This window comes from Leptosomus discolor, chromosome 1, assembly GCF_034619465.1.
Source record: "Leptosomus discolor isolate bLepDis1 chromosome 1, bLepDis1.hap2, whole genome shotgun sequence".
NCBI classification, from domain to species: domain Eukaryota; kingdom Metazoa; phylum Chordata; class Aves; order Leptosomiformes; family Leptosomidae; genus Leptosomus; species Leptosomus discolor.
The window spans coordinates 212,541,254-212,568,995 of record NC_141391.1 but is presented as its reverse complement, the minus strand read 5'-3'; the positions used below and the strand labels follow the sequence as shown (position 1 = coordinate 212,568,995).

General features: G+C 41.1%; 1 protein-coding gene across 8 annotated transcripts in view; it reads left to right on the top strand.

Moving 5' to 3' along the window:
- Window positions 1-27,742, top strand: part of CELF2 (CUGBP Elav-like family member 2) — a 255,550-nt gene that overhangs the window by 172,970 nt on the left and 54,838 nt on the right. For all 8 annotated transcript variants that reach the window (XM_086474807.1, XM_086474799.1, XM_086474792.1 and 5 more), the window contains 2 exons: window positions 8,646-8,694; window positions 18,139-18,273. In XM_086474807.1, coding sequence (XP_086330933.1) covers window positions 8,646-8,694; window positions 18,139-18,273 — 184 coding nt within the window. The remainder of the gene's footprint in view (window positions 1-8,645; window positions 8,695-18,138; window positions 18,274-27,742) is intronic.

The window sequence follows — 27,742 nt, the reverse complement described above, 5'->3', positions numbered from 1 at the left end:
GTGTTAAAACTCAGTCAATTAATGTCACAGAGAGACTCTTGTTATCTTTCTGTGCCTTATTGTTTTAATGCAAAGGAAAAAATACCACATTGGCATGCAAACTTCAATTGGCAAAATGTCAACAAAAGTTATTGCCGCTGCAGATGAGATGGATAACTCTCGCTGTTAAAATAATATCTGGTGTTTTGCTCAGATGTCTAATGGGTTTGCTTTTTAAGCATGGATGAGACAAAATATCCCCAAGGCATTATTCCCAACAAGATACAGAATCCCACTTAATGTCTATTTTTAGGATTGAATGGGTTCTGTAAAGGCTCATTTGTTTGAAGAAAAGATAGTTAATCACTTTGGTTTCTGTGTGATTTTGAAGAGAGAAATTTTGGTCATACCTCCCCTTCCTTATCTCCACTCCGCTTGGCTCGCATGTGTCCTGGAGTTGTTGCCATTTGTGTGGGTGGTAAGAAATTAAGGGATTAAATAAATGGAGTAGAACTGCTAACAGAGCAACAGGAGTTATTTGTACATTAGGAAGTGGTCAATTCTAAAACCGCCAACTTTTTCATTTCTACATGTGGGTACAACTTTTAAAGGAGACCGAGTTATCCTGATTAGTAAATGTACAGGAGGAACAGCAGGATGCAGGGGTCACTGTGGAAGGGATCGCTAGAATATTATTATTGTTTTGAAGCGCAGCATTGTTTTTAGTCTCTCAAGCTGATGTTCAATTTAACTTGAATTTAAAACATGGAGTGTAGTGGATTGCGAATGACTGAGTTGGAAAGCTTCCAAAAGTCACTGAATTTCAGCAGTTCTCCAGTGAAAGAAGCTATATGCTTGTTTCTGTGCTCTAAATAGAAAATAATGATGTTATGCATTACCGCATGAACTATATTTGGCACCCACCAGCAATATTCATTTTCTCCTGCTTCCCTCCCTCCCTCTCTCCCTCTCTCTCTCTCTTCAAAATATGCGTATATATATATATGTCTGACAGTAATCTAGGAGGCCAAGTAACAGACCAAATTCTTCTACTACTAAAATTGTATGAACACCTAACTCAGTTTAAATCCCTTAAATTGGGATTTATGAAAGGATGACAGCAAACAATCTTCTGGCTATGCCATTGCTCAGGCAGTTACGGCCACTGCTTTGCATTTATTAGTGGAAGTCTATGTGATGGATGCACATTTGTCCTCCTTTTACCTGTGAATAAACTAAGGTAAATAACATAAACCAATACTGAGAATCCAAAGCTCTGCCTGTGCTGGTAAAGCACACAGGATCACGGCATTGGTCTCAGTGCCAGGTAGCACTTTCCTGCCCAGTGTGTGGGCATATTTGGGGAAATAACATGGACTAGACGTTGTTCCCACTATGCAGGTCAGACAAGAGCATCCTGTTTGGGAGGAAGCAGAGGTATAGCTGTGTAAATGCAAGCTGTGCCACACCACTTCTCTTAAGAGCCAGAGAGCAGTCCCTTGCTTCTTTTATTCACTAGTATTTATTTGGCCTCAAAGACTGTCCCCAGTTTCCAGAGAAGTTCCCTGAAGCTATAGCCAGATATTGACTGTGTAATTCAAGTTAGTTTGACCCTAGAGAAGTTGTTCTAAACAGTTCTTTTCAACAGGAAAATACACCTCTTTCACTTCTGGGAAACTTGTGTTACTTGTGAGTCACAAGGGTTTAAAAAAGCAAAACCAGTTGGCATTGAAGTGATGTGAGAAATATCTTTCATAGCTCCTCCAAAAGGATCCTACTGAAAAACTTTGGAGCTGAAAGCTGAAACAAGGGGCTGGGCTGTGTGTGTAGAGATGTCTGCACATAATAATCCAGAAAAACAGTGATCTCTGAAGACACTGAAAAGCATTTAATTCTCTGGTGCTTATGGACCATTTTCTCTTCTTCCCCCAGTCTTTTGGTAGGTCAATACATTCTTTCCTGACTTCCAGACTCAGTGAAGGTGTCAGAAACCTGGAAGGTAGAGATTTGAGTTCTTCCTTTCTTTGGACTTCTGGTCTAAGTAAGCTGCAGTCACTAATTGAATCAGGAGCTCGGAGAAAACTTTAAATTCATTCCCAGACCAGAGTTAGGCAAAGAATGTAAATTTTTCCCACCATTTTTCATGCTGGTGCATCTTTCTTCTCCTGTGCCCTTAGCCTGTCCCTGCTGCTTCTTAATGTTTTCTTCCTCTTTGGTTTTCCTATTGGTTCAAAAAAGTCTACGGATGTATAATCCTTCCCCCAAGAAGAATATTAGGGTTTTATTAAGGTCTGACATCTCTTCTTGGGTCAGGGCAATCCCAAGCACAGATACAGGCTGGGCAATGAGTGGAGGGCAGCCCTGCGGAAAAGGACTTGGGGGTACTGGTGGGTGAAAAACTCAATATGAGCCAGCAATGTGCACTCACAGCCCAGAAAGCAAATCATATCCTGAGCTGTGTCAAAAACAGCGTGGCCAGCAGGTCGAGGGAGGTGATTCTCCCCGTCTACTCCACTCTGGTGAGACCCCACCTGTAGTGCTGTGTCCAGCTCTGGGGTCGCCAGTACAAGACAGACATGGACATATTGGAGTGAGTCCAGAAGAGGGCCACGAAAATGGTCAGGGGGCTGGAGCACCTCCCCTATGAGGACAGGCTGAGAGAGTTGCGGTTGTTTAGCCTGGAGAAGAGAAGGCTCCAGGGACAAATCATCGAAAAGTTATAGAAAAGTTTTACAGTGAGGGTGATGAGGCACTGGAACTGGTTGCCCAGAGAAGTTGTGGATGCCCCCTCCCTGGCAGTGTTCAAGGCCAGGCTGGATGGGGCTTGGAGCAACCTGGTCTGGTGGGAGGTGTCCCTGCCCATGGCAGGGGGGTTGGAACTAGATGGTCTTTAAGGTCACTTCCAGCCCAAACCATTCTGTGATTCTATAATTCTATGATTCTTCTCTCCCCTGTATTCTCTCCTGACATTTTACAATTCTGAGATGTTCAAAATGCGAAAAATTCCCCTTTGGCTTCAACAATGATTAATGCTAGCAAGAAGCAAGTCCCAAAGTGCTAGAAATGACAAGATACATGCAAGCTGTCATCATTTAATCCTATTGCAGTTTGTTTGGTTTGGATGTTATCTGAGTTCCCAAGTTCTTCAAATATACTCTTTGCTTGGGGGCAGGTTTAGCTCCATTTTGTGTTGTGTTGCCCTGCGATGCAGTCTGTAAGGATGACAGGTAAGGGACAAACTGAGCTGGGGCATGGGTAGAAACTTATAGCCGTGGCAGATGACAGGGAAAAGTGGAAGGGGACAGGGCGAAGAGCTCTGGAAATCTGCTGATGACTTTAAAGGGTTGTAGAAAGATGATGAGAGAAATGGTAAGGAGTGAGAAGTCATGTATAACATCCTCCACGCACATCCCCTAAACTCCTGTGGTGTAAAGTCACACTGTGCTTAACTTCAGAGGACTTCTGGGAGATAATCTTTGACTGACTTACTGAGCTGGGTGAAGGCATGGACAGGTTTATGTACATTTGGTGTGCTTTCTTGATGAGTGGTTTTCTTCCCTCAAGGCACGAGGGATGATGGGAGCAGGGCACATGCAGTCTGCAGTGGCAGGAACAAAGCTGCTAATAGATGTAGTGATCATGTATGAAGGTGTTTTTGCAATAGATGATAAAATGATGAATTTTCATAGTCTAATTACATGGCCAGAGCTTCGGAGGTTCTGAGGGCATCCGAATTTCACAGACTCAACACAGCTGTGGCAAATTTAGCCCATCAGCTCCTTCATCTTCACTGAAAGGCACTTCCTGCTTTTTAATCACAAAAGTCCTCTTTAAGACAAACGTACTCACATATATAACAAAATATCTGTCATTAAACCAACCGATACAGATCATTTAGAGTGTTGACTGCCTTGGCCAAACCTTACTTCACTCATAGAAATTGCTGCTTGCAGGAATTATTTAGCCTACCTAGAACATCTGAGTGCCCATTTCTCTTCAGATAATGGATGGAAAGCAGGTGCTCAAAAGCCTTTCCACCAAATATGCTGACAACTCTGAAATGAGATTTAAGCAATTGCTGGTGATGCAGTGGTGACTCAGAGTGTGCCAATCCCGTGCTCGGCCATGCTTGGAAACAGTTCTTCCCTATTCACCCCCAGCACTCTGGGCTTAAGGTTACACCTGATTTGAAGCATCTCCTGACTGTATAAAACAAGTCGTAAGCTGATCGCCTCATGCAATGTGCAAGCACACAATAGTAATCACAGCTAATGACTCTGCTAAATGCTAGGCTGCACACACCTCCTTGTTTGGTGTTTGTTTTGTATACAGAAGGTAACATCCACTGAATAACGAGGATGCCAAGTTACAGATGGGGTTGTGGAATCGTATTTGACAGCTGATTAGAGTAATCTGACAGAAATGATGACTTAATCACCACGACAGACTCCAAATTCCCAGATAGAATTCCACCCAGGTTAATCTAATTTCCTTGCAATATTTTTGCCAGAAATAGGCTCTTAGCCGGCTTGTTTTCTTCCATGCAGATGTCACATGGCTTTGACAAGAATGTAAATAGGTAGCGTTATTATTGTCAAAAAGATGACTTTGAGGCTGTAAAGCTGGAGAGGATGCGTGCCTTTGAGAGGTTTTTGGGTTGCTCTGCTGTTTTTTTTTCTCTAATGAAGTTATATTTACATATGGTGGGATGTACTCAGAAAAAAAAAAGGCGGGGAAAAAAAGATACAACGAGTCAGCTGTAATTCTAGGCCATGGCTTGGTCCTGCCGCTACCCTCAACATAGCCAGAGGCCAGAATCTCATTGATTTCAGGCAGATTTTCAGGATTGCGTGTTTGACAACTGTTTCTTTCCCTTTTTGATTCCTGTGGATGACATCAGCCCTCCTGCTTGGGATGCGCCCAAGGAGGAGAGGTGATGTGCTTGGCCTCGGGCTTTGTCTGGCCTCCGTGACAGCGCAGGCAAGGGGTGGAGGCCCGCTTTGTTGCCGGTGCTGCCGCAAGGCACCGCACAACCTTGGGCAACAGGCGTTTGCCTGCTCTCGGTTGGAAAACAGTGGCATGGTGTGTTTTGAGACCTATGGATAGAGAGCACATAGAGGAAAGGTAGGTTGTGCTGTTACTGGCTGCACAACTGTATTCAGTGGAGCGCTCTAAACCTCCGAGGAGAGCTTGCTCCTTACAGCCCATACTCCAGTCTGGTTTTGATATCTCCATGAACAGCGCTTGCCAGGGGAAGCTGTCCACACTCCGAAAGAACTTGCCGAGAGCTGCGTTGTTCTCTTTTACTATATGGTCTGAGCACAGGCTGATGTAAATGTCTATAAATTATCTACTGCAGTTATTTTTCTTGCTCTTGCCTATTTATTAATTGCAACTATGCATTCATAAATAGTATATTTTAATAAGCAAAGCTTTCTTCAAGCACAGAAGAAAATGTTTCCTGTTTTTCTGTGTGACAACATGACATACTGAGAAATCACTTACCTTGAGATCCATAAGTGTATGGCTTTGTGATGTATAGCTACAATAACAGCTTTCTGATAAGACATGAAATCCTTCATTTCAGTAGATGACATGATTCTAGTGGGTGGCATCTAATTTGAAACAGGTTTATATCATCTGTAATCTTTTGGAGGGCCTTGGAAAGCGCAGCTATTTTATTATTTTATAGCCTGCAGTTATACAAGCAAGATATAAAACGCATAGATTATTTTCTCTTTTGCTCATTGTAGAGTGAAAGGATAGTACCTATTTAGCCTTTGTCTCTGCCCCTTTAATTTTCTTATTCACTGCACACTTCTTTGAGATTCATTCTTTTCTTCTTTTTTACACCTACTTTTAAATATTTTATGGGTAGAGAGCTTATAATATGTATTGTCACGGCAGTTGTCTCTAGAGGTCAGCAATGAGTTTAATAATGAGATGCGAACCAGTGACTCTGTAAAACCCATTTCAGGTTATAAATGGCATGTTTTATTGAATCTAGTGTTAAAGGTTGTTAACGTATCAGTTGGTGATGGTCAGGGTTAAACAAGCTTCAACACGAGCCCTCTCATGTTAGGAAACTGTCAGTAACGTATTTTTCCACCATCCTCTTCACTGAAGCCATGTTTGTGTATCGCATCCATTTTACTGTGGGTATTCTGTAGTTTGAACTCTTCAGGCCTGATCTGAATCGTTTATTAGTTTTGCGCCGATATAATTTTGTTAAGCACGATGGCATCACTCCTGACTTTGGCTTGCTGGTGCAAAGAGAATTTAGACCATGGGTTTTTAGCAGAAACCTTTGAAAACAAGTCAAAACCGAGTTGAAACATCTTGTTAAATCTTCCCTCTTGCTTTGTGAATGCAACAAATTAGTGACTTAATGAACTTGGGGTAATGATGAATAACAGAAGAGGATGATTTTGGATGTGGTAACTGTGTTTGTTAGGTAACACCGATATTTATGTTGTGACTGTGGGGCTGCAAAAATAACTTCTTCACATGAATTTGGTCTAAAGTTGCTTTCTCTGGCTCAGGTAGTTTGAAAAGTGAAAGGTTTTTAACATTGTTAGAATTGCCTTTGTTCAATATATCTCCACTTAGGGACATAGAAATACAGCTAGAAAGAGCGATAGATTCTCTGTCTACGAAAGGCCTGCATTTAGGTTGGGTTTTTCTTCTATAACCTCCATTTTCCCAAATTTACAATATTCAATTTTCTTTCCTCTATTTTCTCACCACTCCATTGCTCCTCAGAAACACCGATACCTGCAATGGGTTCATGGAGCAAGTTACACCTTTTTTCTTCTTTCACTTTTTGCTTGCTGAGTGGACATGCTGCATCACATTCCCATGAATTTAAAGTCTCCTGCAGTGCCCAGTGTATTGTTGATGCCTGGATAAATGTTAAGCACTAGTTAAAGAAGACAGAGTACAATAGAAGTTCCCTTTTTTCTATAAATTAAATCGAATAAGAGTGGCAGCAGACAAGTGCTGGGCTATTAAAGTCCGTTTGGGAAACAAATAATTCAAAAAGAACAGAATTGTTAAAATTGAAGCAAATTTATGCATCCTGGTGACTACATCCACCTTGTGGCTTTGCCTTTTCCTTAGGGCACAGTGGGGAGTTTTGCAAGCAGTACAAGGAATGCATTGATTTGCAGGGCCAGGGAGCATTCTGGATTTTGAGCAAATCTTACAGAATCATTCACAGCAATATTTTATATTTTCTAAAGGATCTAGCAACTGTGTCCCTGGAGGTTAAGTGGCTCCACCAAAAGCAGTGCAGATTTGGTTTCATGTGCTGCTTTGAAAGCACATTTGATATGAGTGCATGGATGTTCACTCCTGCTCAGCTGTTTTTTTTTTTTTTTTCCCAAATTTTGCCGTAATAGTCTTTTATTAAAAAAATGGAATTGCCTCTGTCATTTTCAGGCAATACTCGTCTCTGCCGCACAGTAAAATGATACAAAAACAGAGCAGAGATTTTTTTACCTGCTCACGTGAAATGGTGAGGAATTGCTGAGAAAAGACAGTGGCCCTGCTGCTGCTGGAAGGTTGGTGCAGTCAAATCCCAGCAATTCTGCAGAGCCCTATGAAAAAAACATACAAGTGGGGGTCTTTTTGCAAGTTTAAACATCTCCCACATTGAAACTCAATGTGAGGTCAGTTCTGAAGGCTTTTGAGAAGCTGTAAAAATATTTCCCTGAATCTGTCACTGTGGACACAGGGCTGGCTATAACCAGTGTCCAGTGAAAAAGCCACACACTCTGATCAGAGGGAGCTCAACTGTTGTGTTGTTGCTACTCCTGAAACAGAAAACACCATTCATAAAAATTTTATTGGAGTTAACAACAATTCAGTGGGGGGGGAGCATCGTTCAGTGAGGAAAGCTGAGGACACAGCATAGCGAGTGTGCCAAGGTAGGATGCCATGTGGTGTTTAGCACGCTGCACGTGGGGACTGGTTTCTTTTACAGGAAGAGGGACATGAATAGAGGAAGAGGTTGAAAAGGGAAAAGTATTAGGGGTTTTTAATGGAAGCCATAATTGTGCCATGTTGTGATGGAAACTTTATGAATGAATGTATAATGTACTCTGAAAAAAAATAATAAAAAAAAAATAGTTGAGATCCTAAACAGTTATAGGAAGCTATTATAGGAAGCACGAGTCTCTTCCTCTTCAGTCCTGAAAGAATCAGCACATGTTTTTTTAATTACAAGCAAAGTTCATTTGTCAAACTCGACTCCTCTGAGTATGTTTGAAATGCTTGCTAGCTCTTAAATTACTTGAAAATTCCATCTCGGTTTTGGCAGTGGTTGAGCTCAAGGAAAAAAAGTTGGTAAAACAGAAACCAGGCATGCCATAAACTAATGAGGTCTGTAACTTTAGAGGTCTTCTGAAACTAGATACAGCAAATTAAAGTTTTATATGAGTCCTGTGGGCCCAATGATCTATTTTTTTTAATCTTCCTGGTTATAAAATGCTCCTTTACCATTTTATTTTTTCTTAAAAGCCTATAATGTACTGTTATTTTGAATTTATATCATTTCAACATGTTTAATAGCAACCATTTATCTTTTTAACCCTTCATTAAAAACATGATTCTTGATTTTTAATGACTATCCAACCTGCCTTACTCTTTTTCATTTTTGTTTTTAGATGCATCATCCTATTCAGATGAAACCCGCAGATAGTGAAAAGTCAAATGGTATGTGTTTAATTTATTTTTACTTAATTGTGACTCTCTCTAAACTAAAGCAAACATAACATTGTGAGAGGTTTTGCTTTAATCCTTAATCCTTGTGTGGTGAAAATAATATGAGGTAGTTTCCCTACACCTGACACTGGGGAAGATGTTGACCTGCTCTGAACTCCCATTGATGCTCTGCTTTAAAGAAGGAAGGGAATGTTCTGAAAACAAGTCTTCCTTGTACCTGCTGTATGTCATGGCCTACCTCACTACGTATGTCTTTTCCTTGTGTTCTCCTAGCAGGGAGTTGATGCAGGAGCACCTGATATTCTTAAGATGGAGATGTAATTTTGATGGTGAAAATAAAAAAGAACAGAAACAAAAAACATTCCCGTGTTAACAAACCGTGTAAGGAGCTGATGGGTCTTAAACATTTGCCTAAACTTCCTTTTTATAGAATCATGCTGTTCTGAACCTGAGCCAAATTTAGGTTTTAATCATATGCATGGTTCTGAACTGGGAAACCCACCTTGCAGCTCTCTGTATACTTATTCCTCTCAATGATTGTAAAATGAATGCTATGAAGACAGTAATATTCATTCAGAATACTAGGGTACTGCCTAAGTGAATGTATATGACATGCAAAATAGACAGCATGCTAAATCTATTAAACATGCCAGGTTTGTATATTCAAGGAAATAAGATAATCGGATGGTAACGCAACCTGGCTGTGTGTGATTCTTTAAAAATATATACATGTGTATATTTTGCCCCTTGATTTGTTCCTGTAATTTTCTAAAATATATGTTAAAGATATCATCTGCCTTCTTAGATTGCAAGAGCTTCATTTTCCCATAAGGCCCACATAATCAGAGCTGGTTCCTCCAACAGGCATCTTTGCACCTCATTAATTAGTAATCAGGGCAGAAGCCGTGCACTTAGAGATCTACATACCTGCAAATGTAAATTATGATTGGGCTCTAAATCTCTCCGCAAGGCTTTTTTAAGGCTTCTTTTTTGCTAATTGTAGTGCATCCCATTTTCAGGCTTCTCCAAGGATTATAAAGTTTGGAAGGAAATTAAAACTTCACATTATGCTAGGTTTCCTATTATGACAACTTTCAAAACAAAACTGGCCACAAGCACAGGAAATTTGAGCTATCACCCGTTTGTAAGGGAGTGGTGTTCTCTCTTTTGGGTTGAGTTTTAGCAGTGATTTCTTGCTGTCTTTGAATGCTCAGAAGAGAAGTCAAAGCACCTGCATGGGCAGAAGGACCGAAGTTTTCAGGCCCCACTGTGGTCAATAACTTTGCTGTTGGAATCCAAACTCCACTCCCTAGTATATATTGTGCTTGCAGTGGGCACAATTTTCCCTTAGGTACAGAAACACTGGCCTATCTGTATAGCCTCTATGGGTTCTTCTTTCGAAGACAAATTTCACCTCAATTTCCTTGGCAAATTAGAACAGTAAGAGGCAATGGGCCAAAATTGACTCCCATTGAGTTACTTCTTCGTTGCCAGAAGTTTTTCTTCCTAAAGGGCACTGAACATATTGGCAAAATGCTATGGGGAATTGTACAAATTCTGTCTCATTCTGCAAGTAACACCTGCTTGTAAAGCAGGATAGGTTAGCTCCTCGCTGCTGCTGTTTGACGGGGGTTGTCTGCATGGTAACTGTCGGCACTGTGGGAATACTGTCGTATTTTCTTGCACCCACATTTCTTGCATCCTAGCATTAAAATCGCAAGGGATTGGCATTTTTGCTTTATTTTCTTGCCCTTCTTTGTGTTCTGGGGAAAACACATTGACAAATCAGAGGTTGCAGTTGTCAACTTAAATACCTTTTAAAATTTAAACTCTTGGAGAGTGTAGGTGCTTTGGTAGGCATGTGCTGGGGGTGGTGAACACTTTATATTTTAATGACTGGTGAAACAGAGGAAAACTAGTACGATGATGATGGTAACAATGGTATGGCTTCTTGGAAAGGTGGGACTTAGGCGTGGGAACCATGGAGGAGGTGACAGTTTGCAAGCAGCTTGGAGAGACAAAAAGAGAAAGAACAGCAGCATGGGGGATGCAGAAGCCTGTTTGGCACGTGTTTCCCATATGCTCCAGGCTATCCATCTGAGGAGGTATATTATCTGTGCCAATAGCAGTTGTAAACTATACCTCTTCAACCAGATTGGTAAGTTCAAAGGGGAAAACAAAGAAGGCATGCCAAGGCGTCTTGGTTTTCATGATCCATGGTGTTTGAGCTTTTGAGGAATGCTTGAAACCCATTGATTTCTGAGTGCTGGGAGGATCCCACTACGTTTTATAGGTAAAGTGGTGTTTTTCAAGCTTCAGAGGGGTTAAAGGAATTCTCTTGGTCGAATTTCCAGATAGCTTGTGGAAAAACATGTAGGAGAGGTTGAACACTAATTACAATCCTTCTGAGCTTGAACATGTTTGTGAAAGCTTGAGAGACCTGTTCAAGTTCCACAAGGAGGAAGGAGAGGTCCCCTCGTTCATCTTATAGAGGTTTTCAAAGAACAGTATGTGCTGTGTGATCAGATATCCCTTCCCCATCTTGAGTCCCTTGCTAAAATGTTTGTATGAACGTCCAAGCCTAGGGATGCCAGGATGAAATACCCCTCCTTCTCCATCACTGTTCCTGTCTTTAGATGTATGTAACACCTCAGAAACCTGTCCCTTAACACAAAGTCCAAGCTCGCCTTGGAAAGCGGGAGATGGGTACACAAGAGGTACCTCCTGCACAGGTTTGACCAAGTGCCTAGGCACTTCTGCAGGATTAGGACTTCATTAGCAACCTGAAGATCTGTTTTCTTCTGGGTAGGAACTGGGTGGCTAATAGATCTATGCAATCATCTCCATTCCTTCCCTGCGTATAACAGCTCACATGTCTGAGTCATCTCTCTGCTCCTGCAGATGAAGCAGAGCTTAATTTCTTCCACCAAGCTTTTAGCAGCTAGAGTTGATGTTGCCTTTAGATCAAATTAATTTGTCTACCCAGGAGGATTCTGAAAAGGCTTTTATTGTTGAGAAATGTAGCATCCCTGAAAGATTTTCAGATGGTGAATTTTGTAGTATGTCCTGGTCTGATCACCCATTAGGTCTAGTCTGACCACCTTTATATTGCTAGGTGGTTATTTTAACCTATCTCCAAAGTTTTGATTAAGGAGTACCTGCCAGAAAAGCATGGTTTCGGGACTTTGAAGGCTCCACCATTGCCTTCATCTCGGCTGTTAAATCTCTCACAGTATTTGTCCATTTAAGGATATTTTCCCCTTTTTCAAACAAAGGGGGTCCTGCATTCTAATGCCAAGAAGCACATAAACACATGCTTGACTCTAAATTGCTGTGACCATTAACAAATACTTAAATGTGTCTTGGAACAGGATCTGAATTCAGTCAATACTTTCAGACACATATCCTGTGGACAGTATGCTGTTAAATGGATCAAAGCATCATCACTTCAGGGAAAAGGACACAATTCTCTATTTAAAAAAAAAGAGGGGGGGGGGGGGAGATGAGTGATTTTATAATTTATTTTTATTTATTTCATTAGTGAAAACTTGAAAAAATAATTTTGAAATTCTAAGTGGCACAACTTTGCCGATTTGGAGGGAGTAATTAAATGCCATATGTTAGCACTAACACATAGAAAAGTTGATAATTAATTCAGGCAGCTCCAGATCCAGGTGTAACTTTGACAGATTGTATGCAAGGGTTTTTCACAGGCTTACAAATAGGGATAAAATGGCTGTTTTCCCCCTTCCCTGCTGGATAAAAAAAAAAACAAAACAGCCAACCAAAAAAAAAACCCATTTATACATGTTTAACTATTTCTTGATTTGCTCAAAAAAGGAGGCAACTTCTGGATGGAAAATGCACTCTTTAACTGACTGGACTCCTCAAAAATGTACAATAAAGGGATATAATGTTGATTTTTCAGAACAGAATTTTGGGGGTTTAGAAGAGAGGAGAGAAAAGGAAAGTTTGTTAAATCTTCAGGGATATTTCTCATGATTACTACAGGTTTTAGTTCTTTTGTAGAGTACAGAAAATAATCTCTACTCCTTTATTCTCCTGGGTTAGCACAAGCGATCTAATACAGCCTGCAAGAAATACTCATTACTGAAACAAATTGAGTAAAGCTAAAAAATTAGACCCTTCAGGATGTTATTCTGCAAGTTGGGTGTAGTGCTGTCAGAAGGCAGGAGGCTCGGTTTGAAAAAATGCCCCCCTCAGCAGAGGCAGACTTCATCTCAGATAACTTTTGATGGCTAACGTAGTACTCTGGATTCAAACATGATACCTAGGCACCTGTGCTAGAGATTGTAGAGCTAGTCTTGGCATAGTTACAAGAACAACTCGCCTCATTTTAAAACAGATATCTGCACCTCATCACACCAGGTTCCTGCATTCGGGCAAAAGATTCTCACCTCAAATACATCCAGTGCTAAGCCTGCTGGGTTGTCCTAACTGCCCTGGTAGCATAGCTAACCTGCATTTATAATGTGTTTGGATCCATCCAAGACTTGGTGAATCCCATGATTAGTTAATCAAGACACTATGCAGTTTCTCACCTTCCTTTATGTAACTCGAACTTCAAGCCTTCTTCACGGTGACCTTCTGGCTGCTTCTGTTGCATCAATGAGGGATACTCAGCCATCCCATCCTACTAGCTGCTTACAGATGGTTGTATCTACTTCATGCCCCCAGAGTGGTGCGAAACAGCCTGAAAGTACAACTAGGCCTATGAGCAAGGTTGAGAAATCATTATATTAAATGCTTGCCAAAAAAATTTCATTAATTTTCTGGGGGTTTTATTATTGAAACCTACCCCTAGTGTGGGAGAGAGAATTCTCAAGCCCCAGTGAAATGCCTATAAGATATGTGCACCCAGGGGCTGACCCTTCTGCCCTATTATCCTTCCCCTCAGCCTTCTCCTTTGCCTGCTCTCGTTGCCCAAAGTACTTACCGCTCCCACGCTTTGTCCAGTCCCTCAGAGATCTTTTATTCCTCCTGTCACTGCTACTGGAGCTCAGGACATCTATGTGTTATCATGATGACCAAGTTTTGGGAGTTGGCTGGAAGGTAACAGCCCTATCTACTGTCAATAGCAGGGGCGAAACAAGCCATCCCATCTTGCTGTGAGGTGAGATCTGTCACTCTTTGAAGGACCTGATCTCTTGGCATTGAAAAGAGCCAACTGATAACATTTTAGCTGAGACTAAAACTGGACACCTAAACAGTAGATGACTAAAGTCAGGCGAGATGGCTTTAGACTGCCATCCTTTCTCCAGCCAGCAGCAGGTAGCACCTTTCCCGACCTCAATGCTTTGTTGGGTCACGTGCGTTTAACGTTGGGCTCCTCATGGGACCAATGTTGTTTAATATCTTCATTAATGATATTGACAGTGGCACTGAGTGTACCCTCAGCAAGCTTGCTGATGACACCAAGCTGGGTGGTACAGTCGGTATGCCAGAGGGATGTGATGCCATCCAGAGGGACCTGGACAGGCTGGAGAAGTGGGTCCAGGTGAACCTCATGAGGTTCAATAAGGCCAAGTGCAGGGTCCTGCACCTGGGCTGGGGCAACTGCCAGTATCAATACAGGCTGGGAGAAGACATGCTAGAGAGCAGCCCTGTGGAAAAAGACTTGGGGGTACTGGTGGATGAAAAGCTGGACATGAGCCACCAATGTGCAACTGCAGCCCAGAAAGCTGATTGTATCCTGGGCTGCATCAAAAGCAGCATGGCCAGCAGATAGAGAGAGGGGATCCTGCCCCTCTACTCTGCCCTGGTGAGACCTTACCTGCAGTGCTGCGTCCAGCTCTGGAGTCCCCAACTCAGGAAGGACGTGGGCGTGTTGGAGCATGTCCAGAGGAGGGCCATGAAAATGATCAGAGGGCTGGAGTACCTCTGCTGTGAAGGCAGGCTGAGAGAGTTGGGGTTGTTCAGCCTGGAGAAGAGAGGGCTCTGAGGAGACTTTATAGTGGCCTTCCAATACCTGAAGGGGGCCTATAAGGAGGCAGGGGAAGAGCTGTTCACAGTGGTTTGTAGCGACAGGATGAGGGGTGATGGTTGTAAGCTAGAAAAGGATAGATTTAGGTTGAACACTACGAAACAGTTCTTTAACATGAGGGTGGTGGATCAGTGGAACAGGTTGCCCAGAGGCAGTGGAAGCCCCATCCCTGGGGACATTCAAGGTCAGTCTTGATGAGGCTCTGAGCAACCTGACCTAGTTAGAGATGTCCCTGCTTATTGCAGGGGGGTTGGACTAGATGTCCTTTAGAGGTCCCTTCCAACCCAATGCATTCTGTGATTCTATGATTCGTTTTACAGTCTGTGGGAGCAACCCAACAGGCAGAGGCAAATCAGCAGGCTTGGTTCGTCAGACGGGAAGTTTGCTAACATCTAAATTCCTTTGACCATTCCTTCTTGCAGTCAGTTGTCTATTTGTTTCTCAAACCATGCTTATGTGGCAGGTAAAAATTCTTTTTAGAAAGAAAGGAGAGAAGTGGCTGACCAAAAATGCAGAAACAAATCCAGACAGCCAGTCTTATGGAGGTGAAAAAGCATTCCTTTCTCTGCATGAGAATATACAGTTAAAAACTCTTTCAGCCAAATAGTATCAGATGTTCTATCAGATGGAGTAAAAATGTGTCATTTTGATCCTGACAATTGTCCCTTTACATTTTTTTTTTATGCTGGGCCCCTAGCCAAAAAAAAGAATAGCAATTTTCTTAAGCTTCCACACTGATCAGCACTGACTAATAGCACTGAATGCAGAGCGTGTCATCATATCAATATGTTTTCTGTACTCTGAGCATTCTTTGTGAAATCTGCATTTTTAAGATGTACAGTACATGGGAGCTGGATGTTTAATTTACTATAAAATCACCCTCAAGCTGAAAACCTGCAAATCATGTTAGTTAAATGGCATATTTATAGGTTTACTAGAGAAACTGAAGGAAGCCAGTGGGGAGTTTGTCATCTGCTACTCTTTGGAAAATTAAAACAAAGCCTTCCTGTTTGCATCTCATTTCTTTTGAATCTCCATGTGAATCTCTTTGGTTTGGGTCTTTGTCCTTGCACCTAAGCAGGACTCAAGAGACCTCCTTTGGGACGGCATGGCAGGCATTTTTCCAGCTCAGCTAGCAGCTATCTTTAAGAGGGCTGGGATCTAGGCACCCTTAGGGTAGACCTGCACACTGTATTTCAAACCTAAAATCAACCCAAATTTAACCTGGCTAGTACTAGCTGACACACAGGCAGAAGTTAAGAGGTTCATGATACAGAGCAGAAGGCAATGCTTGGACCTGTGCTTGGCACCAAAGCTTCCCCCAGCCTGACCTCAGTTTGTGGTATGGAGGAACCATACCTGACAGCCCAGCTGGGGCCCTTGCCTCATACCCTTTCCTGCACCCTGGCTCTAGTGTGTGGCTGTTGTCAAGGGGACAGATTGGCCAGGAACCCTCCTCAAAGAGATTACTCAAGGCAATACAGGAATTGTAAGCAGCCAAGTTATAGGCATCCCTTCACCAGAAAAAGTGGCTGCTTAAACTCTCCTTGCCGCTGTGAGCAAGGCAATTCAATTTTACCATCCCTAAAATTATTATTAGCAGCATCAAGGCCAATTATGTACTACGAATCAGACGTAAAGTTTCATAAATATGTATATATACATACATACATATATGAATCCCAACTTGCAGATCTTATTTGCAGTCCAACATATTCAGCTCCTGATCTGTATATAACTAGCTCATCCCATGCATTCATCATTTGTTAACCCTTTCTGGAGGGTTAACCTGCATGTGGAACCTCAATATAAAGTGTGAATGAAAATGTTGAGTCTTGAGGAGTCTCTGCAGAGGAAAACTTCTTCTCCTGGGTGTAATATTCACACCAATTTTCTTGCAAGCTTGTAGAGTGAGAAGCTGAGATTGTAGGGGCTGGTCTCTATTTCAATTCTGAAAAAGGTACGGTCTTGATGCTTGCTTGTATAAAAGCTACAAATACTTTTCAAAGTCAGCAATTCTAAGGAAAAAATTACTTCAAACACCTCTCATGATCAATAAACATGAACCTCTTCTTTTTATTGTTGAAATTTTTTAATGCACTTAAAGTGATGAAGTATAACACAAACAAAATCCTATGAAAATAGACACAGTTTCTTCTTCCTCACCTGCAATTTATTCCATTTGACAAACTCGTACTAATACAGGAGAGAGTTGGGGAGCAAGGGAAGAGTCAATACTTTTTTTTTTTTAATGCCCAAAATGAAAATACTTCGTTACAAAAATAATTTGTGCAATAATAGAAATAAATAAGTGCACTGCAGACTCTCTGGAGTAAAGCTTTCTTTTTCTCTTTGCTTCGCCACGAACTCTGACAGTCTGCTCATTAACAGTGAATTGGATTTACATGCAATTTCAAGAGAAGAAGAAAGCAGCGGTGTATGTACTCTATAATAAGCACTTAAATTTTTGGTTTAATATAGATCGGAGTGTGCGTTAACATTTTTAAGTCTTTCCAGGGTGAATTAAGTTTTGATGACCTATTTCATTTTTGACAAGAGTCCACATCTTTAGACCTGTAAATTTGAGTTTGGTTAACAGGACTGCGTGCATCCTGCTGCCGCAGACTAGGTTTTGCTGATTTTGGTGACAATGCAGGCAGGAAATATTCTGCCAGTAATTCAAGTAAAGCACCTTTTTCATGGGTTTTTTTGCAAACTCAGCATCATTACAAATCAAAGGATTTCGCTCTGAGAAAGCATTATACAGCTGCCTCGTTAAAGAGATGCCCTGGAATATGCCTTGTGTCCTGCTGAAGGGGAGAGGGCTGTGGCAGTCTGAAAAAAAAAAAAAAAAAAAAAGGCAGGAAAATTTAATGCATTCTTTTTCCAGAGCAGTCATTACACATCTGCCTTTCGAGTGCCATGCATTAAGTTGGCTGAAATTGAAAGCTCAGATAGGAGCCGCTTTCTCAAAACCTTTCTCAGGAATATTTTTCATTAGCTCGTACCATTACGTGTACAATCCCTTCTTCACCCTCACCCCTGTCATGATTTCTTTCATACAGGAGGGAGCTGAGGAAATTTATCTGAATTAAAATCTATGCAAAGATATCTTTAAAAGTCTCTCTAACAGAGGATGCTTTTCTCTTAGAAGCCACGATGGGGAGGCGTATACAGAACGACTAAGGCAGCCAATTAATATGTTATATAAACAGCAAGCACCACTAGAAAAAAGGAGAAATATGAGAGATTTGGGGTAGGGGAGGAAGGGGGGAAGGGAGGTTGTAAGTATAAAGTGTTTGCCTTAGGACTTGTCTTCAGTTACAGAGCCAGACTCACATGACTGGAGCTTGGTTTGATGTGGTAATGAAGCATTGATCACAGGAAAAAGATGAAATGGCCTTTGCTCATTCATTATTTTTATCTTCTAGCTGTGGAAGACAGAAAATTGTTCATAGGAATGGTTTCGAAGAAGTGTAATGAGAATGATATCAGGGTGATGTTTTCTCCGTTCGGCCAGATAGAAGAATGCCGAATCCTTCGGGGACCGGATGGGCTGAGCAGAGGTGAGTGTGCAGTCTGTAAAGTCTCTTTCCTTAAGTGCTAATTGGGAGCTATATGTCACAGCCAAGGTAGGCATAGCCGCTGTCTGCAGCTAGAGGTTACGCTGAAATACGTGCCACGTGATGAAGGTATCCACATGAACTTTTCACAGTGACTGAAATTATCACCTTTTATTTCCAGTGTCAGAAAGGTCTCGGTGCCAACATATTAACTTGTGTAATCGCCCTGTTTGTCAGCTGGAGAGGTTCCTTTGCACCCTGAGAAAACACCCTTAGTTTTCTTCTCTCTCAAAATCAAAGATCCTTCCCTGACCCCATTTCTACTTTGTAGCATAAGGCCAAAAAAAAAAAGGGACTGTAAATGACTGCTTGAAGGCATACAGGGTCATGGGAACTGGCCCATGTTGTAGCACTATCTCCTCCATTCCTGTGTTTTCTATAACTGTATGCAAAACATAGGTCTGCTGTAACTGAGAAACAAAGAGGTTAGCTTGAACCTGAGAGCTTTGCCTGGACAAAAGTTGGTAAAAAGAGCTTTTAAATCTTGTGCCTTTATCACAACCCAAAAACCAGGGCAGAGGTGTTAAGCAGCACCACCAAGAGCAGTCAAGGAGCTGACCTGAACTTTGGAAATGAAGTGCAGCACAGACTTCAATAGCCGGTGATCCCTTTTGAGTGCAAAAGTGCCTTTTGGGGAAAGGCCCTCTGAAAATGTATTGAATTGAAAAATAAATGTATATTGATGACCCAGGCTGCATATTAACTCCATGGTATATGGACCTGAAATTATTCTTGGGGCGCGAACCTTCTCAAAAGTCAGTGCCAGGTGGGGCTAAGTGGCAAAGAAAACAGTGATAGTCTCGTCTGTCAGTGCAGAAGGATGCTGTGGTACTAGCCATGGCCAATTAATGGCACAGGGAGTAAAGTAATTTTGAGTGTGGAGCTGTGAAAACATCATTTCTGTTTCTATAGAAAAAAAAAACAAACAAACAAACACAAACATAGAAAGCACAGTTTATGCATTTTATTACACTTTCAAAAGGCACAGAGAAAATAATAGTACCCATATGGCATATAGAAATAGGTATAGATATAGATATTTTTCTTTACTTTTGGATCTGCTTGTTTCCAGCAGGCTATAGGATCCACAGTATTTTGTGCAACAATTTGTGCATTGGTTTTCGTGTTTTGTGTGCAGCCCAGCTTCTTTAAAATGCCTATAAATTTCAGCAGGGGAAGTTGCAGGTATTCCTGTATTTCATGGCACTACTTGAAAGCACTTACTCTACTACTTCTGAATAATAAGGACTTGTTGAAAAGACACTCTAACAATAAATAGGGAGCCCCAAGAAAATCATGCGCTTAAGATTATTCATGCTTAGTTTGCAATCCCAAAACTTTTGGAGCTGGGATGCAGCAGTCCCTTCAGAGGAGGAGAGCCTCAGGGTCATGGCTTTTGCCTTGGGGAAGACTAGGGGAAAGGTCTGAGGTTGGTTCCTGCAGCTCAGTAATGAATGTTAACTGGTGGAGTCGAGTGCTGTCATTATCTTTCTAGACCCAACATTGAGGCAAAACAAATGTTTCTGATTTTCACTGATTTCATTTTTTTAAGTAGCGCAGGGATGGGGTGATGGAAGACATAAGTGGGAAAGGAGCTAAGTAACTGCTGAAATAACAAGATCTGGGCATCAGATGTTTTGAACCCAAAAAAGATTTGATTGACTCCTCAGCATCACCCAACAAAGAAATAGCTCTTTCCCAGGATCCATAGAAATCCCACTGCGTACTTGCTTTTGTTCAACAGACGTTAGGCATAGTATGAGCATAAAAAAGCTAATTATGAAGTCCAAAAGGTAAAGCAGTTTGGTGGGGTAGTTTTGCTCTGTTGTAAATAGCAAACTCACAATAATCAGAAGCTGAGATTTTTAAACCATCTAACGAACGCATTAGGGAGGGCGGTGTCATCTGCTGGCCAGCAGAGCCATAGAGTTAATGTGCTGCTCGCTGAAGATCTCAGTCCGGGTAGGTCACACACTGGTAGTTGTAGCAGAGCTGTATCCTCTCTGCCACTCGGGTTTTATTTCGGTCACACAACTGATATTCTATCATGCCCTCATGCATCATGCCTTGTTAAACTTGAATTGCTTTCTACACACCCATGTTGAAACGTGAAAATGAGTTCAGCTGTGCCAGCCAGGTTTTCAGGCAGATGTTTATCAAGTTCACAAAACCACTGCTCCATGAGAGAAGGCGAAGTGTTGGGAAAATGGTTGGTATTGCAGTTGAAATGAAAAGTGCTAAGGGAGCTTTGCAGTGGAGGGAGCTTGACTGAAAAAGCACAGGGTGAAATCTGCTTCACTAAAGCAAGAGGGAGAATTTATCCAGTTAAATCTTTGCAACAAGTTCCAATACTTAATGAGTCTTAATTCACGTTACCATTTCCAAGATGTTAATTCCCTTTGCTACAAACAGGATTTGTTTTCCCAGCACCCGTCCGGATGTGCTTCCCTCCTAGGCCCAGAGGGGTGAATGAAAAATAGTCACTGTCTTAGGAAAACACTGTCCTTACCATGCCAGAGCCTTCAGGAACTTGCAGTGCTCACAGCAATGAGATGGAAATGTGGTCCAATAAACTGTTTGCCATCTCATTTCAATTGCATAACAAGTGCGCATCATGCTATCTCCGACAAAAAGAGCTTGAAAAGAATATTCGTTGGTATTTATGCCAATTTTCGAGCTTTGTTGAAGGATTCAGGCAAATAATCTTTATTACCAGCAGATAGTTGCAACAAATAGCTCCAGGTTACACTGCTCAGCAGAACAGTTTTGGTTTGTGCTCCTTCTTTTTTTTCTTAGAAAGAGTGAAAAGGTTTCGGTTGACTTTTAGGCCATGTCTACATTACAACAGCTACTGTACTGCTAGTACATTAACAGTCTACTGTTGCCTCGTAGGCAAGATGTTGGGTTGTAGTGTACCACATGGGTCCAGCAGCAAGGAGAAATCCCGTTCTGTGGCATCAAGGGAAAATGTAACACTTTGTGATGAGTGTGATATAAGTGCCAAGACAAAGAGAGAGAGGGAGATTGAACTGGTTGTTTCTACTGTAGTTTCTAGCCAAGAGTTGACAGAACTTTAATAATGTCACACCCATTGCTGTCACTACTGGTAATGGACCATCAGCATTTCCACTCCAAATTCCTATTGTCAGCTGTTTGAAACTCATCTGTTAAACAAAACTAAAATAATGATTCAAAGCTCCGGTGGTGGAGCGGTATATTTTAAAGAAACTGAGATGCTTTCCTTTGCATAATTTTTTTCCCCACTGTCATTTGCTCCTGCATCTAAGAAATAGTTGTTGTTTATATCTGTAACATGTTATATTCCAGCCAGCTGCAAGAAATAGGCAGCAACCAAAAGGCATTGCCTTCCGAAGGCTCTGGGATAGTCCCTGTGAAATTAGTTGGCTGGCAGAGAGTAATTCCCAGCTGTGAAAAGTATTAAAAAATAAAAATACCCTGTTGGCTGTAGAGATAAAGAAACTAGGGACTCCACAGAAATGGAGGCTGGCCTTTGCTTTAGCAGGGTTCATGGGACTATCTAAAGAAGCTTGCCACTGCCTGTACTATATTCATTATTCAAAGAGAAGGATTCAGCCTGCAGGGTTGTTTAATCCAGCACTTTTTCTGAAGAGCTAAGTATGCTTTACAAAAATTCATGATTGTGATATCATATGCTAAGCTTCATTATAATGAAAAAGCAGAAGTGAACTGCCTCAGATGATTAAGATTTTAAATCACTTATTGTAAACGGCTTAAGGAAACTTTCAGACCTCCTGACTCCTAGCGCTATGTAATGTCTACATGACCACAGATGCCAACACAGACAATGATAGCTGGAGTGTGCAAAAATAGCCAGAAATACCCAAGTTTGATTTGTAGCTGTTCCACTGATATGCTGTATTGACGGTAGGTAAGTTGGTCTCTCATCACCTCTCTCTTGCCCCATTCCTTAAAATAAGGATAGCAATGATCCTCTACCTTTGTAAAATGCTTTTTTTAGATCGGTGGATCAATGTCTCTCTATCGCTCTAGGAATTATTACCATCCATAATGATGATAAAAAAAAATCCTCTTATCCTTATCACAGGAGCACCACACAGCAAATTATTCCGCTGTATCGCTAAGTGCAGATTTATGTAACAGATACCAGAAAGAAGGCAACTGGTTAATAGCATGCACTGGAAAAAAACCACTAATAACGTGTACAGACAGTTGGATATACCATGAAAATTCTGGAAAGGCTCAAAATGCATATTTCTATATCTTCTAGGCTCCTAATTGTATGATTTTTTGACAAAACATCACCAAGCACATGGGACAAGTGAACATTTCTGCAGACATTGATTACAAGGATTATTATTTTTCTTCCTTTGCTTTAAGAGCAGATTAGAAATGGCATGGAGAGTTACACCATGGTCAGGCAATTTAATTTCAAGAAAATCCATTCATAACTTTCAGATTTGGGGATTTTCTTAATGAATTAGTAAAAAAAAATTAGTATTTGCATCATAATTAATTGCAGTGGAGGTTAGGTGAGGAGGTTTTATGCCTTTTTGTTTTTCCTGATGGATAGTTACTGCTCCTTTCAGAGCTAAAGTAACGTGAAGTGCCAGCCATGAGAAAAGCCTGGATTAAGGGCCATCTTCTGACTCGTGTATCAGTAAGTGATGGGAAACGAGGACAGTGGAAGTGCTGTATTTTTAATTGCTCTTCAGAAGCACCTCCATGCCTTAATTCTTTTGCTGTAATGTGGTGATGATTTAATTTTTTCCAATCATTATGGCACATTTAATTTTCTTTTTCCGCTGCTGAAACTCTTTTGAAGCTGGGAAGGAACAAACACATCCAAGTGACCAGTGTCTCTGCTGGCCTTTGGCCAGTAACTGCATCTCAGGTTTCCATTACTGAAGCTTTGCAGCAATCCCTCCCCAGAGGGACATCTGAAATGAAATAATTTGCAAAATTTTTTATTCCAACAAGAGGATCATCGAGGCACTGTTGGAGAATGTGGTCTTTGGTACCCGTTTGATTCTGGTTTTGTGTAAATTCCAGTTACTGAAGTCTGCACTTTACAGGGTGGTTAACTGACTGTGCAATTAGAAATGCTTTGAGGGGAACCTGAAGTTCAGGAAATTTAACATCTAGAATCTGTCATCTGGTTGATAGTCAAGAGAAGTCAGTAAAGCCAAAGAGATGAGGCATGTTTACAACACGTGCCTCTTGTTACCTTTATGTGCCTGATATGCATAAACTAAAGAGTTTCACTGTGACTTTTTCCAAATGTTTTGGGCTGAGTTGTTGCACTTGGTCTCAGACCTCTCGTTGTGTGTCTTAAGCAATACCTAATGACCAAATGTCTGTACAATAAACAAGCCAGTGTCTTAATTTGTAGCTGAAATGTATTTTAGTCACTAACACAGATTTTTGTGCGATGTCTTCACTAGAAGGCTGTTTCCCAGGCTGTTACTTCCTTCAGACTGTGCTATATTAGCACAGTGTAGAAAAGGGAAAGTCTACTTTGCAGTCTCAGCTAGAAATATTTTAACACAACTAGAGCTTATTTTTATCTTGCTTCAATTTCCATAGCTTTTCAGATGAGCTTTATCTTTTCTTTAAATAGAGGCTTTCATCTCAGAAGATCCCAAATACTTCTTGCAGGAGTATTCTGGCAGCTTTTCACTATTGTTTCTTCACAGAAATTGAAGAAAAAACTTGTTTACAGTGAACTAGGAAGCTGTAGTGCAACCATTACACCACCAGCTGCGCAGCCACCATACGTAGTACTTCCATTGCTCAGATGACTTTGAAAATCTCTTGACCCTTCTTCTGTGTCAGAGGGGTCACTGTATATATATTTTAAAATTGATTACATCTGTTTTTCTTTCATGTCCAGAACTTTAAAGTCATGGTTTTAAACTTCTATTTTTTAACTCTAGGCCTGATTCAAAAATGTCTAGGGGTTTTGCATCTCTCTTTGGCTTCACTGAGTGTTGGGGGCTTTAAAACCTCTGGTAGACCATTGTAGTTTTATGTGGGAGGTTACTTGTGTAGGTACGAAATCAGACCCCTTACCTTGAGGCTTCCATACTGAAAAATGTTTCACTTCACTTGCAGCTCTCAAGTATTGATGTTATGTTAGACTGTGCGTGAACCGCTGACTGAACGTTTCAAAACCATCTATGAAAGCCTGAGATGAGAAGAGTTGAGTGAAGCAGGAGCTGAAATGTGCTAAGCTTTTTTAAATATTTCAAATAATTCAATAACTTCAGCAGCAAGCCTAGGTTTGGGACAGCACAGGTTGAGGAGGAAGCTTATCAAATTTCACAGTCTCTTCAAAAATCTCCTTCAGTTGGGGGTGGGAGGAGGGTAAGGACCAACCCTGTGAGTTTACATGTTCTCTATCATGGCAAATGTGCTCCAAAACGTCTTCTGTGACAGGGCAGGGTGCCTCCCTCTGCTTCTGCCTGCAAGAGGAAATTACTTCAAGCAGCCTTTCCCCAGTCAATCATTTACCTGGTGTAGGGGGTGAGAAGGCAGCCTTGGAGAAACAACTAAAACTCTTAGACCTCATTTCTCCTCCGCCTTTTGTTTCTGCTAGTGATCCCTGACATTGTGAAACCAGAGGTGATAAATAATTGCAAGGTGACTTGCAGGTTGGCTCTATTTACAAAACAATTTTATTTGGTTTTTTTGTGGTTAGGTAGCTGGTGGTACAAAATGAAGTCATTTCTATAGAAATATCCCCCTCTACACGTTTTCTCTCCCAGAGAGATCCATAGCTCCAGTAAGAAGGGAGTAATTGAAGTTTCAGGGCTCAGTGTGGTAGAACAGAAGTAGTTTGCTTGTAGCTTTTGGTCCAGAAGACCTTGGCCTACGGCACTACAATGAATGCGGTGTTTCATAGGATGAGATAAGAGGCCGTGGAAATCTTTCTTGTTTCCTTGCACCACGAGGCATGAAATCTGATTAGTCTTGTCCTCTTATAATTGTGATTTACGGTCCTAAAGCTGGCAGTATGTTCCCAAAAGACCACCTGCATCCATGAGATACAGTGAGTGAGAGTATGCTGAAAAGGGTTTTCCCAACCTGTCAGAAACTGCTGCAGCAAGAGTACAAGATGGTTCAGGCAGAGCTCATCTGGCTTAAACAAGTGAAATCCAGTGTCCTTAGATACCAGGTTCTCATTAAATTCTAGGTGCCCAACGAAATCATCCTCCTGAAGTGTATATGTATCCCATGTAGAAAATAAAGGTACTGCTGTTGACTGTGGCTAAGAATATAAGCATTACAGAACAGCTTTTCTGAATACCTAAATTATATTCACAAGTGCAGTGATTAAGTGGACTGAATCCTGTGATATAAGCTTAGCTCCCCTCCACAGTGGCAGTCTGGTCATAAAGGAAAGGATCCCACATTTCACACACAAAATATGTGTGCATACATAATAAATATACAAATTTTGTGTGTCCAGGTTTTGTAGCTGAAAAAATAACCTTTGACTGTAAATACATGTAGCAACATCTGGAAGGATGGTTAAATTACCTAGCATTTAGTTGGGGTGCTTGATGGTAGCAGCTGAAGGTCTAGATTTTCAAATAATTTAGAAATAAGGTTGTCTACTGAATTTTTACCGTGGTTATTGGGGCAAATAGGGTATTTACTGTGCATACATGTGCAATTAGGTATTTATTGTGCAAACCCTCATGGCAGGGGAGTTGGAACTAGATGATCTTTAAGGTCCCTTCCAACCTAAAACATTCTATGATTCTAAATGGCCACTGTGCATAGGTGGGAAATGGCCTGCTGACTGGAGATAACAAGAGGACCTAACCTTGTAGCCTCTGGCTGGCAAACTGTAATTAAAATGCAGTCCCATCTTCTCTGTGGAATGCTGTTTCCAAATGCTCGTATTCAAGCTGCATAACCTCATTCATCAGGCATTCCCATTGCCAGGAGAACAAGTTTCTTTCAAATTGGTAGCTCGCTGTATGGCACTTTACAGAGATCCGCTACGAAGGTCTTTTCGCTCCGCAACAAAGGCAACGGGATCCACGCAAACGGATTTGGGCTGAGGAATGAGGAGGGAGGTTTTGCAGTAATGTTGGGTGCCGAAAGTCCCCAACAGCTGAGCTTTGTGGTTAAAAAGAAAAAAAGCTTAAGGGAGGGAAGAGAGAATCTGCTTTATCTTGAGAGAACTACAGCTTTATTTCTCTGCTGATTCACGTTTCTTTTGAGACCTGCTAATTGCAACATCTCTCAGTACGTTACTTACAGCAGTACTGCTGGGTAGAAATTGTGATAAATGCATAAACTGTGTCTTATTGATTTTTCTTGACATTTTACATGCTTCTTATGCATTCTAAACCTCCATTCAGTAATTGTCACTATGGTACACACTCCTGGATAATGAGAGCGAAAGAAGTGAATGAAGCAGTTTCTTGACCATTATAAACAATATTATTCAAGGCTCTGTATGGGATTTCTTGCCTGCCCTCCAGTATATCTCTATTTGTGCTCATCTCCCACTGAATTTGCAAGACAAGAAATGAAAATCCTTGGTGTTATTTCCTCTGTTAATGATAATAACTGAAATGTTTCTAAGAGAGATTACTTTGAGAGACTGATGGTAAATTTAGGCCTTTTTAATTTTAGTGCACAGCAGCAATATGGAATCTAGTGGAGGTACTGTTGTTTATTTAACCTTCTACTGCACATTTTGTCTAGATTGCTGTACAGAAAGCTGTTTCATTACATCATTTTCTTTGACAGAAATTTGTTGCTGAATAAGAATAGTATAGCAACACACAATGTGGCTGAACAGCAGTCAGACATCATCAGCTGTTATGTTACCTCAGAAATAAGTAGAGTCACAACACCGCCATGAAGTTTGTGTAAAAGAATTCTGACTTCTGATGTTATGATGCTCACCTGTCAGTCAGAGGTACATAAGCCAGCTTAGGTTCTCTTGCATCAAGGGCCTTTACATTAAAGAGAAAAAAAAATACCGCATGATGCAAAAATGCATTGACTTTATCTTCATGACTAGATGTAGTGCTTTTGGGTAATGATCAGGCATTGCTTTCTCTTACTGTTGTTTGATTAAAATGTGAGTGCAGTCTTGACTTGATAATCTTACCAGGTACACACAGAGCAAAAAAGAAAAGGTATTTTGTGCCTCAAATTGGTTTGCATAAACCAAACAATCTGTTGCTTGTTGGATTGCAAAATGGTTTATTTTGCCCATTGGCCACAGGGGCAACAATATTGTACTTTTGATGCCAGAATGTAGCTTTCATGCATTAGCTCTGAAATGACAATATGCTTTAGCCTCTCAGTGCTTAGATTTGCTTCATTTGGAAATCTTTTAAGTAGTAATAATAATAATGTTTTGAGGAAATTGAGTGGAACACTA